Source organism: Bos javanicus, chromosome 20, assembly GCF_032452875.1.
Source record: "Bos javanicus breed banteng chromosome 20, ARS-OSU_banteng_1.0, whole genome shotgun sequence".
Taxonomy (NCBI): Eukaryota; Metazoa; Chordata; class Mammalia; order Artiodactyla; family Bovidae; genus Bos; species Bos javanicus.
The window spans coordinates 53,417,917-53,432,033 of NC_083887.1; the positions used below are offsets into that span (position 1 = coordinate 53,417,917).

General features: G+C 35.4%; 1 protein-coding gene across 5 annotated transcripts in view; it reads left to right on the plus strand.

The window, feature by feature from the left end:
- CDH18 (cadherin 18) overlaps window positions 1-14,117 on the plus strand; it is a 590,306-nt gene that overhangs the window by 315,210 nt on the left and 260,979 nt on the right. For all 5 annotated transcript variants that reach the window (XM_061393836.1, XM_061393835.1, XM_061393834.1 and 2 more), the window contains exon 4: window positions 3,582-3,701. In XM_061393836.1, coding sequence (XP_061249820.1) covers window positions 3,582-3,701 — 120 coding nt within the window. The remainder of the gene's footprint in view (window positions 1-3,581; window positions 3,702-14,117) is intronic.

Consider the following 14,117-nt stretch of genomic DNA (forward strand, 5'->3'; position numbering starts at 1 on the left):
AAAAATGTAACGTGAACTTAGAGGGAAAATCATTCAACTCATAACACACACACTAAAGCAGTCTATGTTTTTATTCTTTATATATTAAAAAAAAAAAACCTTCCAAAAGTAACAATAGTTCTTAAAATGTTCCCATCAAACTTCCAAATAAATGAGAAAATAAAATAAGTATATGTTTTCCTTTTGGTCTAAAAGCTCTTGGTAGGGAATCTTTGAACAACTGAGTAAACTCAGGATTTATTTTTCACCCCTGCTATTTAACTCTACTCTTGATGTGTTCAGGGCAGGCTGACTTTTGGGTGAGCTGTGCTGTAGATATGCCTATGTTCCCTCAACCAGCCATCTGTTTACTCAAAGCAGCAGGCTGCTACCTTCAGATGCCCCCAAAGAACAATGTTAGAGGACAGTTACTGTCCTTTGCTTCATGCACAACTAGGATTGCCTGAAACCCATGAGACCAACTGTTCCAAGGTGTCTGTAGTTGATAATTGCAGTATTTTTAGAACTAGGGTAGAGAGTTAGTATATTTTCTTTCTTTCCCCTGGATCTCTTTTCTGCTCTGCCCACTTCTTTTTTTGGTACTTTCAACCATCACTTAGTCAACACCACTAGGCTACTTTGACTTCTTTTATTTCTCCTTTTCTCATTGTTCTCTCACCTGTCACTCCATTCATGTGTCTCAGCTTTCACCTAACAAGCCTGAGCTTTTAAAGACAGCTCAAGCTGAGCAGAACACTCTTTTTCTTTCCTGTGGTGGTCCAGCCTATCACAGTAAATGAGGCATAATCTTGAAAAATTTGCCTTAACCAGTTTTTCCAATGGAATGGTTCCTTTGGGGATGCTTTTAAGACATTAACATTATTTAGACCTAAAGCAGTATTGTAAGGCCAGAGCAAGTTTTAAAACCTGAGAATTTTGTAAGTGTGGTTTCTTAAAAGATAGCCATTATTTTACAGCTTTCTATCTATACATCTTTTTTTTTCTGACTCCTAGTATTAAATAATTCCTATATGCCCAGTATGATCACCATTTTTCCTATAAGATCAAAGATTTGGCTGGTATAATTTTGCAATATTTTGGACACAGGATAGGCTTTTTACCTTTTTAGTCTGACCCAGGTACCTACTATAGATTTTAATTTTTGCAATTTAAGGAGTTACTAAATGAAAATACCTCCCTCCTATACCAATGTTTTGGACAAATGCCTACCTACTGGTTTTCTCTGACCAATTTGGAGAGATGAATATAGGTATTGAGCAGGTATTGAAACTCATAGCAAAAGTCTTTAATATTGCACAGTAGTAATTATTATACTTAATGATGGAAGAGATCATCTACATGTGACTAGCTCTGGAAAGTTTATCAAGCCAGATACTGTAGTGCTATAGTAAAAAATAAATAAATAAATATATATATATGTGTGTGTGTGTGTGTGTATATATACAGTACACATCCAAATCCAAATAGGGCTCTAAGAATGGAATAGCAGTAAAGCAAGAAGATATATTTTTTAACCTTTAAAATTTGGTATCAGCATAGATTCACATGCTGTCATGAGAAATAATATAGATTTCTTATCCTTACCCATTTTACCCAATGCTAGCATCCTGAAAAACTATAAAGCAATATCATAATCAGGTTATTGAAATGATTTACCAATCTTACTTACATGTCCCTAGTTTTACCTGTGGTGTATGCATGTATTTAGTTCTTGTGTATCCATAATCAAAATACTGAACAGTAACAGCTTTATCTGGATCCCTCATGTTGCCCTTTTATAACCAAATCCATACCTTTCTCCCCCAGATTCTAGCAACTACTAATCTGTCATCCATTTCGAAGATTGCATCACTTAAAGAATGTTAAATACATGGACTCATACAGTATATAGTCTTTGGGGGTTGTCTTTTTCCACCCTCTAGGCATGATTTCCTGAAGATTTATCCAAGGTGATGTTTATGTTAAGATTCTTTTCATTTGTATTGCTGAGTAGTATTCCTCAATAATATTGTACCATAGTTTGTTTAATCATTTTCCCATTGAAGGGTATTTGAGCTGTTTCTAGTCTGGTGCTACTAGAAATAATATCTCTGAATATTTGTAAAACAGATTTTTATGTGAACATACATGAATATTTGTAAAACAGGGTTTTATGTGAACATACATTTTCATGACTTTAGCATAAATGCCCAAGAGTACAATTTGCTGCTGCTACATGGTACATGTATGTTTATTTAAGAATTTGCTAAATTTACATTTCCACCAGCTGTGTGTGAGTGGCCTAAGTTCTCACCAGAATTTGGTGTCACTATTATTATGTTTTATTATCCACAATTAAGAGTTTCTTTTAGGTATATAACAGTCCTTTTCTTCTGAGTGTGCATAATTACTAGTTATATTTTTACTTAGCATCTCAATGTAAAAATTCTATTTAGAGGCCCAAATCATGGCATTTTACTAAAAGTCTATATATACAGTTATCCCTCAGTATCTGAAGCACCGCCATGGATACCCATAGATGCTCAGGTCCTTTAGTTGGCCCTCAATATCCATATCCATGGTCCTATATCTGGAAATTCAACCACTGCAGATCAGAAGATAGAACATGATCAGCATTTGGTTACATTCATGGATGTGGAACCAAATATTGTTGTTCAGTCTCTCAGTCATGTCCCACTCTTTGAAACTCCATGGACTGAAGCACTCCAGGCCTCCCTGTCCTTCACTGTCTCCTGGAATTTGCTCAAACTCATGTCCATTGAGTCAGTGATGCCATCCAACCATCTCATCCTCTCACCCCCTTCTTCTCCTGTTAGGGTTAGTCATATATATGAGTAGTCATATATATGGAGGGCCAACTGTACATATATGATCTGCTAATAAGGATTGTGAGATGAACTTGGCATTCTGTATTAACTAGATCTATATTTTCAGAGGATCTATTTCTAGGATCTTTTGAAGCTACAGAACTAGTTTTGCTTAAAGTCGTGTCTGAACTTCAACACGAAAGTAAAACTTTGTAGTTAAGCAGATGTTAGATTCTTTTTTTTTTTTTTCCAGGTTTTATTTTTTTTTTAATTTTATTTTTAAACTTTACATAATTGTATTAGTTTTGCCAAATATCAAAATGAATCCACCACAGGTATACATGTGTTCCCCATGGACCTAAATCATTGACTGAATTATTAAAATTTAAAAATTGTCAGTAACCCCACATTGTTCAAGACTCAACTGTACATCCTCAAAATACTTTTGATTTTATTCCCCTCCCCTGCCAGTTAACACCAATTTGATTCTTGAGAATTGACCCAACCCACTCGGATTACATGAAGGTTAAAACAGACCCTTCATAATGGTATCATCACATAAAGAATCACATTAAAATAACTGAAACCCAATGCTCCATCTTGGGCTCTCATTTAGGATAATTGGTTGCACAGAAAGAAACCGAGTACCATGTTTGAAGGATGATTTAAGAAATATAGGAAATTATTACTTTCCACAGATGTTTCAGCATAAACCTTTTATTTCTGGGTACAAATTAATCATGTGCTTAATCATTTGTTTTCCTGAATGCACAGGTACCTCTGTTCTACAGGTGACAGCCACTGATGCAGATGACCCTACCTATGGAAACAGTGCTCGAGTGGTTTACAGTATTCTCCAGGGACAGCCCTACTTCTCCGTAGACCCTAAAACAGGTTAGTACTTTTATGAATAATTGATGTACAGATGCATGCTACAAAAAAAGAAAGCAGTATCTTCATGTCTGCGTGCTCTTCTACATTAGACATTGTTATTTTAGAACTTTAAAAATGCCCTCAGTTTCTCCAGGACAGTGTGATTAAATAATTGAAGATAAATTAACTGTCCTCCTTAATACCTGATTATCCATCATTTATATCCATACCAGTAAAAACTTTTCATTTTTGAATCTTTCTGTGACATTTAGATAAATGCTGTTTAAAACAGAGATTACATAACACTTCAGTCTTAAAGTAGTGTGTTATGTAAATGAAATTAACTGAGAATAAAGCCAAAGACATATAAGCATTTGTTAAAAAATTATATGAATTCTGCTCTATTTCTTCTGTTTTTTTTTGTAGCCAAAATAGTCATATCATACTATATTATGTGATGCCAAAATAGTAATGAAGGATACTCAATAATTCAGTGTAGGGCTATGTTCTAGCAGCATAATCTATAAACCACAAAAATTCATGGTCTTATCAGTAAAGAGTTTGTGAATAGAAATTTGGCTAAAGATACATATAAACCCATTTTTAAAAGTAGCCAAATGTTCAGTATGAAATGGTTCAAGTTTGATAATCAGCTTCAAGAATATACATAATCAGGATGGACCAGAGAGAGGTCTAAGATGCTCCAACAACTTCCTGGATCCTTTCTGGTAATGTGAGATCCATTCTGAATCTAGTTAACATGTGGGATCTTTAAGTAAAGGTCATCGCCAGATAACTAATGCAGGGGTAATATTTGATCATAAATATCTCCTTATCATCATACAGTTACATAGCATACAACACATTTTTCAGGGAACACTGCTCAATAAGTGCACATTACAGTTTATTAACCATTGTCTCAGACAGTGAGGTACATTAACTGAAGAGATGCTATGGACAAGCTTACTACAATGGTTAATGCCATTAGATTGCTAGGAGGATTGTCATTGTCACGTTTGCAGGAAGGTGCCTTCTTTCTTTCCCTGGTGTGCTCCCACACAAAGTACACTGGGCAGGAGGAGACCTCAGACACCCTGTCTTAACCCTTTAAATTCCCATAACTTAAGAAGAAAACAGTGAAGAAGGTGTAAAGATACAGATATGTAAATGAAGAATTGCACATATATACCTGTGTATATATCCACATATTATATGCATTATAATTATAAAATAAATGAGATAAATAAAAATTGGGATATAATAAAAATAAATAATATAATGTGACCTAGAGTGAGCATGCAAGCTCTTATGTTAATAGTACCAAGGTACTACTAAATATTTAGAAGTAAATATGTTTATCAGCCTAGTAATCAAAATTCTGGGACAAAATTATATACATATATTTATTTTGTTCTGATAGGATACTTCAGAATTGATAGAAAATATTTTTTACTGAGATATATTTGAAGTGTAAACGCTGTGTAATTAAAAGGGTACAGCATGCTGACTTAATGCATGCCTGTATTGTAATATGATTGACATGTAGTGATAAACATTTTTAAGCCAACTCATTATTTGACAATAGTGTTTCTCATTTTGTGGTAATTTCCCAGTAACCATGATTGTTTTATATATAAAAGATGTGTATTTCTCACTTTAAATATGCATCATCCTGGAGGAAGGAATCAAGGAGACTATGTTCCAGTTACCTTGTCTGAGGCTTACACACACACAAACACACATGTATGCATGCATACATGTGCACACATACAGTTTATTCCATTAACTGTCCTTTTAGAGAGCTGAATGTTTATTTATATATACATGTTATATTTACTTAATAGAGTATTTCTAGACTATAGACATCTTATATGGATTTTAAAACTTACCACACACTTGAACTTCTTTAAAACCAAATAATAATTCTGTGTGCTTGTATACATCTGAATATCTGTCTGAATGTCTGCCTGTGTTGGTGTGAGTATATGCAGATATGTATATGGGGGTGTGTGTGTGTGTGGTGTGTGCATGTTTACTTTGGACAAAGAAAGCAGGCCAATGTGGATAAAAGCTGACCAGTGTTGAACTCTTCTGTTGCTTGTTTTTTAGTGAAGCAAATATATCAAACACAGAATTCAAATAAAAGTTGCATTTGGTTGTACATATTTATTATGGATTAATTAAGTCCTTCAGGAAACAAAAATGATTATCTGAGATATAAATAGGCTGCTATTAAGGTTCTGCTCTATTGAAATGATCCTTGCTCTTATAATTTTTGCTCTTTTATTTAAAAAAAATATTTATTGAATGAAATGTATGCCTCCATATTGATATGTTTTAATTTCAATATTGTATTGGCTGAAACATCAGGGAAGTCTATGCATATGTCTTCTGCTATCAAGATTGTTTAAATATGCAAATCTCTTGGACTGGTTGTCTTCACAAAGTGCTAAGAGGGATTATAAAACAAAATGCTCAGTGTTCTCTTCAAAGCTAAGATGTTTTTGGTAATTTAAGCTTAAGAGATCTATTACAATGCAATTACACATCCTTAGAACTAATGAATTTGGTGGAAATTGTTCCTTAAATAACTGGAATAAAACACATACAAACATCCTTAAAAGTAAAGAATCAGTTGTTATAAATGAGATATTATATAAGAAAATTGGATGAGTAGTTACTTTAAAATGTACAGTTTAATAGTAATACTTTAATTCTATCCTCTCATTTAGCATGATTATAACATTTTCAGTTAGTCCATTCAAAGAAGAATAATTATAATGCAGCTGAACTTTTGTATTCAAATAGAGTTGTGAGTGCTTATGGTTAAGATCAGAACTTTGGATTGCCTTATTTCCATTGTGTTAAAAGGTATATTGGCTTCCCTGGTGACTCAGCTGCTAAGAAATCTGCCTGCAATGCAGGAGACCTGAGTTCGATCCCTGGGTTGGGAAGATTTCCTGGAGAAAGGAAAGGCTTACCTGTACCGGTATTCTGGCCTGGAGAATTCCTTGGGCTATGTAGTCCATGGGGTTACAAAGAGTTGGACACGACTGAGCAACTTTCACTTCATCTTATATTATGACATTTCTAGTTAGTCCTTTCAACGAAGACTAATTATAATGCAGCAGAACTTTTGTATTCAAATAGAGCTGTGAGTGCTTATGGTTAAGATTCGTGGCTCTTGAATTATTATACTATAGATAATTTGTTTAATAAGGTATGCATTGTTTTCTACTGAATCTCGTTAATCAACATGATGAAACATAAATCTTGTGAATAATTTATTGCTTCAAATAAGTTTTGTTTTTGTTATTTCATATTGCTTGCTTAATATGGAACAACAACAGGAGAATACTTCTTAATGATTGATTTAATATTAACTACTGTTTGAAAGATCAGAAAACTGAAAAATTAACAAAGATGACAATGAATTGTAAAAAACATATAATATTTCTAGCCACATATATGTAGAAATTGTGTTAATGTAGGCTTTATGAAGATGTTGTTGTTTTTTCATTGCTAAGTCAAGTCTGACTCTTTGCCACCCCATGGACTGTTAGGCTCCTGTTAGGCTCCCTGCTAGGCTCCTCTGTCCATGAGATTTCCCAGGCAACAATACTGGAGTGGGTAGCCATTTCCTTCTCCAAGGGATCTTCCCAATCCAGATATTGAACCCATGTCTCCTGCATTCCAAGAGGATTCTTTATTGACGAGCTACCAGAGAAGCCCCATTTATGAGGATGGTGGTGGTGGTATAGTCATTAAGTCATGTCAGACTCTTGCAACCCCGTGGAATATGGCTTGCCAGGCTCCTTTGTCTATGGGATTCTCCAGGCAAGAATACTGGAGTGGGTTGCCATTTCCTTCTCCAGGGGATCTTCCCAACCCAGGAACCGAACCCAGGTCTCCTGCATTGCAGGCAGATTCTTTACTGACTGAACTACAAGGGAAGCATTCTACTTAAACATTTTCATTTAATTCAGCAAAGAAAACTTTTAGAGTTATTATATGAAGAACTGTTTTAATGCTTATGAAAAGTCCTAACCCTAAACTGAGTATTATGAAGAAGGCAGCTGAGTAAGAAAGCCATATTAAGTGCTCAGAGAACTAAAGTAAAGAGACATTTTGGCTAATGCTTGTTTATTAGGTTCAGTTCAGTTCAGTCGCTCAGCTGTATCCAACTCTTTGCAGCCCCATGGACTGTGGCACGCCAGGCCTCCCTGTCCATCACCAACTCCCGAAGTTTGCTGAAATTCACGTCCATTGAGTCAGTGATGCCATCCAACCATCTCATTCTCTGTTGTCTCCTTCTCCTTCTGCCTTCAATTGTTCCCAGAAACAGCTTCTTTTCAAATGAGTCAGTTGTTCACATCAGGTTCCCAGAGTATTGGAGTTTCAGCTTCAGCATCAGTCCTTCCAATGAATATTCAGAACTGATTTCTTTTAGGATGGACTGTTTGCATCTCCTTGCAGTCCAAGGGACTCTCAAGAGTCTTCTCCAACACCACAGTTCAAAGGCATCAATTCTTCAGTGCTCAACATTCTTTATAGTCCAACTCTCACATCCACACATGACTACTGGAAAAACCATAGCTTTGACTAGATGGAGCTTTGTTGGCAAAGTAATGTCTCTGCCTTTTAATATGCAGTCTAGATTGGTTATAACTTTTCTTCCAGGCTGCATTTACCATCTGCAGTAATTTTGGAGCCCCCCCAAAAAATAAAGTCTGTCACTGTTTCCACCATTTCCCAGTCTACTTGCCATGAAGTGATGGGACCAGATGCCGTGATCTTAGTTTTCTGAATGTTGAGCTTTAAGCCAACTTTTTCACTCTCCTCTTTCATTTTCATCAAGAGGCTCTTTAGCACTTCTTCACGTTCTGCCCTAAGGGTTGTGTTATCTGCATATCTGAAGTTATTAATATTTCTCCCAGCATTCTTGATTCCAGCTTGTGCTTTATCTAGCCTAGTGTTTCTCATGATGTACTCTGCATATAAGTTAAATAAGCAGGGTGACAATACACAGCCTTGACGTACTCCTTTTCCTATTTGGAACCAGACTGTTGTTCCATGTTCGGTTCTAACTGTTGCTTCCTGACCTGTATACAGATTTCTCAGGAGGCAGGTCAGGTGGTCTGGTATTCCCATCTCTTTAAGAATTTTCACAGTTTTTTGCGATCCACACAAAGACTTCAGCATAGTCAATAAAGCAGAAATAGATGGTTTTCTGGAACTCTCTTGCTTTTACGATGATCCAATGGATGTTGGCAATTTGACCTCTGGTTCCTCTGCCTTTTCTAATTCCAATTGAATATTCTATTTGAATATCTATTCTAATTGAATATCTATTCTAATTGAATATCTGGAAGTTCACAGTTCACATACTGTTGAAGCCTGGCTTGGAGAATTTTGAGCATTACTTTACTAGTGTGTGAGATGAATGCCGTCGTGTGGTCATTTGAACATTCTTTGGCATTGTCTTTCTTTGGGATTGGAATGAAAACTGCCCTTTTTCAGTCCTGTGGCCACTGCTGAGTTTTCCAAATTTGTTGGCATATTGAGTGCAGCACTTTCACAGCCTCATCTTTTAGGATTTGAAAAAGCTCAACTTGAATTCCATCACCTTCACTAGCTTTGTTCGTAGTGATGCCTCTTAAGGCCCACTTGACTTCACATTCCAGGATGTCTGGCTCTAGGTGAGTGATCACACCATCGTGATTATCTGAGTCATGAAGATTTTTTTTTTTTTTTTTTGTATAGTTCTTCTGTGTATTCTTGCCACCTCTTAATATCTTCTTCTTCTGTTAGGTCCATACCATTTCTGTCATTTACTGTGCCCATCTTTGCATGAAATGTTCCCTTGGTATCTCTCATTTTCTTTATAGCTATCTAGACTTTCCAATTCTATTGTTTTCCTCTGTTTCTTTGCATTGATCACTGAGGAAGTCTTTATCACTCCTTGCTATTCTTTAGAACTCTGCATTCATATGGGTATATCTTTCCTTTTATCATTTGCCTTTCATTTCTCTTCTATTCACATCTATTTGCAAGACCTCCTCAGACAACCGTTTTGCCTTTTTGCATTTCTTTTCCTTGGAGATGATCTTGATCTCTGCCTCTTTTACAGTGTCAGGAACCTCCTTCCACAGTTTTTCATGCACTCTATCATATCTAATCCCTTGAATCTATTTTTTGCTTCCACTGTATAATTGTAAGAGATTTGATTTAGGTCATACCTGAATGGTCCAGTGGTTTTGCCGACTTTTTTCAATTTAAGTCTGAATTTGGCAATAAGGAGTTCATGGTCTGTGCCACAGTCAGCTCCTGGTCTGTGACTGTGACTTGTTTAATGACACAACTCAAATATCATTCCTATTCAAATTAATATAGTGCCAACTACATTAAAAATAAATCAATATGTTCAAAGATTCTTCACATCTTTACAAAGTATCAAATTTATGTCAGATGGTTGTAGTGGAAGCTTAATAATTGAGTTACTACAAAAGATTAGTTCCCTTGACTTAGGTCAAAGACAAAACCAAGAATCTATCATGTCTCTTTCCAGGGTCTTAGAATGAAGGATTCACAAAGGGCAGGTATGAGGTTTTTAATTGAGAATGCACATCTCTAAATAATCATAGTATTAGTAGCCACTTGATTTTTTCCACTAGCTGTTTCATTGTCAATAACTTATGAATTATTTCTCGCTTTTTTAAAAGCTGGTTCATATATATTAAATTATGTCTGTGCCTGTTTACAGAGAAATGTGTTGAATCTTCCTTATGGTCAATTTAGGAAACATGAAAACCTGGATTAAAATATGATATCAGGAAAACAGGGATATGTAGTTTACAAAATCCAATTTAAGTTTTACCACAGTTGCTTACAGTGCTAGCAATGATGACTACCAGCTCTTTTGACTATTAACATGAACCATAAATCAGTGATTGTCAATGAAGGAGTCTGCATAAATGGTACTTACAGTGGTTTTTCGCCACACAACTAAAATAAAGACTATTGAGACATTTATGCATTATAGTATATAGATCAGCTATACTTTAAATTGTGAATAATTTTCATACAACATTTATGAATTTTTCTTGTTATAATGAATATTTAATTAGAAAATATAGTTACTTTAAATATCGCTGTTGATAAATGCTACTTCTAATTTTTTAGGTACATACAGTAGAAAGACTAGAAAGACTACCTTTTAGTTATATACATAGAGCATACTAGATTTTTTCAACACTTCTAGCTCATTTTTGTACTTGAACATTTCTGTGACATGATGTTAAAAAAGGACGGACGTTGGGTTTCAAATCTCTTGTCAGTCAAACCTTTCTGAATTAATGACATCCATTCCACAGGGAACAAAGCAGTTGACATCAAGTAAAATGCACTACTACACCTAGTGATGGCTATTGGTTCTGAAGGCACACATAATATCATTATTTATTTTTAAAAGGCATTATTGTAAATTTAATAAAGTAAGAGGGACATCCTGGCTTTACAGTAGTTAAGACTCTGTGGTTCCAGTGCAGGGAATGCAGGTTCGATCCCTGGTCAGGTAACTGAGATTCCCACATGCTGTGCAGTGTGCTAAAAAAAAAAAGACATGAAAAAATAAAGATGAAAAAAAAAAAATAAAGATGTAACTGGCCTTCCTCTGGAAAAAAAAAAGTTATCTTATAGTTTAGTTTATATAGAGAAGTAACACATATTTATTTGTTTTCCAAAATATCAAAGTTTATTCCCAAATTGCTTGGAAATACTTCCTGGTCAAATCCTAGGATGTACTTAGTGTCATAGTAAATTGATCAGTCTACATAAATTTTATGCTCCCATTTACTTGTATCTATGTACCGGTAATGATAATACCTGTTCCAGCTAGGAAAGTAATACAGTGCTCTCAGTTAATCCAGACACTGGAAAAGCATCATTACTCAGTAAAGTTCTCTCATTTTTCTCCCTTTAATATTGGGGAGAATTTCCAAAATTACTACAAAGCTCACTGTAATGAATTTGAGTCTTATCTGAAACAGGAAAAAAAATGGTTTCATATGGAATATTTTTTACTCCAAATAACTATACAAAATTGTAAAAGTGTTCCACTAAAAGAGTGTTCTACTATTAAATTTTATGTCTTTAAATTTCTTTCCAAAATTTCAAGGAAGATTATTTATATGAATATTATTAATAGAAGAAATATACTTTTAGAAAATGTGGAATGGTAATTTAAAGCTAGCCATTTAGCTATGCAAAGAATTAGAGGAAAACAACAGAAGGGGAAAGACTTCTCAGAAGGGGAAAGAAATCTTTTCAAGAAAATTGGAAATATCCAAGGAAAGTTTCATCCAAAGATCTGCACAGTAAAGGACAGAAATGGTAAAGACCTAATAGTAGCAGAAAGGCTCAAGATGAGATGGAAAGAGCACACAAAAGATGGAAAGAATAAGCACAAAAAAGATCTTAATGACCTGAATAATCAGGATTGTGTGGTTAGTTACCCAGAACTAGACATTCTGAAGTGTGAAGTCAGGTGGGCCTTTAGGAAGAACTGCTGCCAAAAAAGCCTGTGGAGGTGATGGGATTCCAGCAGCGCCATTCAAATTCTTAAAAGATGATACTATCAAAGTGCTGCGCTCAATATGACAGCAAATTTGGAAGACCCAGCAGTGGCCACAGGACTGGAAAAGGTCAATCTTCATCTCAATTCCCAAGAAGGGCATTATTAAAAATATTCAAACCATCAGACAGTTGCATTCATCTCCCATGCTAGTAGGTTATGCTCAAAATCCTGTATGCTAGGTTTCAGCATTACGTGAACCAAGAACTTTCAGATGTTCAAGCTGGGTTTAGAAAAGGCGAAGGAATCAAAGATCAAATTGCCAACTTTTGGTGGATCACAGAGAAAACAAGGGAATTCAAAAAAAAAAAAAAAATCTACCTCTGTTTAATTAACTATGCTAAAGCCTTTGACTGTGTGTGGGTCATAACAAACTGTGGAAAACTCTTACAGAGATGGGAGTACCAGATTATCTTACCTGTCTTCCAAGAAACCAGTATGCCAGTCAAGAAGCAACAGTTAGAACCATGTATGGAACAACTAAGTGGTTCAGGATTGAGAAAGGACATGCCTGTTTATTGTCACCCTGTTTATTTAACTTATACAAAGAGCACATAATGTGAAATACCAGGCTGGATGAGTTATAAGTTGGAATCAAAATTGCCAGGAAAAATATCAACAACCTCAGATATGCAGATGATACCACTCTAATGCCAGAAAGTAGAGAGAAACTAAAGAACCTCTTGATGAGGGTGAAGGAGGAGAGTGAAAAAGCCAACTTAAAACTAATTTTTTTTTTTAAGTAAGATCATGGCATCTGGTCCCATTACTTCATGGCAAATAGAATGGGAAATGGTGTAAACAGTGACAGATTTCCTCTTCTTGGGCCCTAAAGTCACTGCAGATGGTGACTGCAGCCTTGAAATTAGAAAATGAGTGTTTCTTGGCAGGAAGGCTATGACAAACCTAGACAGTGTGTTAAAAACAAAGATATCACTCTGCCAACAAAGGTCTGTATAGTCAAGGCCATGGTCTTGTCAGTAGTCATGCACGGTTGTGAGAGATGGACCATAAAGAAGGCAGAGTGCTGAAGAATTGATGCTTTCCAATTGTGGTGCTGGAGAAGACTCTTGAGATTCCTTTGGACAGCAAGAAGATCAAAACAGTCAATCTTAAAGGAAATCAACCCTGAATATTCATTAGAAGGATTGATGGTGAAGCTGAATCTCCAATACTCTGGCCACATACTGTGAAGAGCTGACTCACTGAAAAAAGATAATAATGCTGGGAAAGATCGAAGGCAGAAGGAGAAGGAGACGACAGAGGTTGAGATGGTTAGATGATATCACTGATGCAATGGACAGGAACTTGGGCAACTCCAGGAGATTGTGAGGGATGGGGAAGCCTAGTGTGCTGCAGTCCATGAGGTCATGAAGAGTCGGTCATGACTGGGCGACTGAACAACAATTTAAAGAGGAATAAGTTAGACAAAGTAACTAGTCTTTTAACTTTAGATATGACTGTCCCAATGCAGAATAGTGTCTCTAGATGAGGCAAAGTGTCACACGTTCTATGAAATAATTATCACTAACACATAGGTCTTAATGAACAATAGCTTTGATTCTCAAAAATGACCTTTTCTTAACTTCTTATATCAGAAATCAATCAGCTATAAAAAAAAAAAGCACTTAGTGGAGGGCCTCAATAATTTTCCTAGAATGTAACTGAAAACAAGATTTATAACATTCTTCAGTCTGTATGATATAATTACATCAACAATTTTCATCCTATTTAGTCTCTATATTTAACTTCAAATTTATCTCATTTCACAAATGAACAAATAAAATGTTTGTAGGAAGGTATTA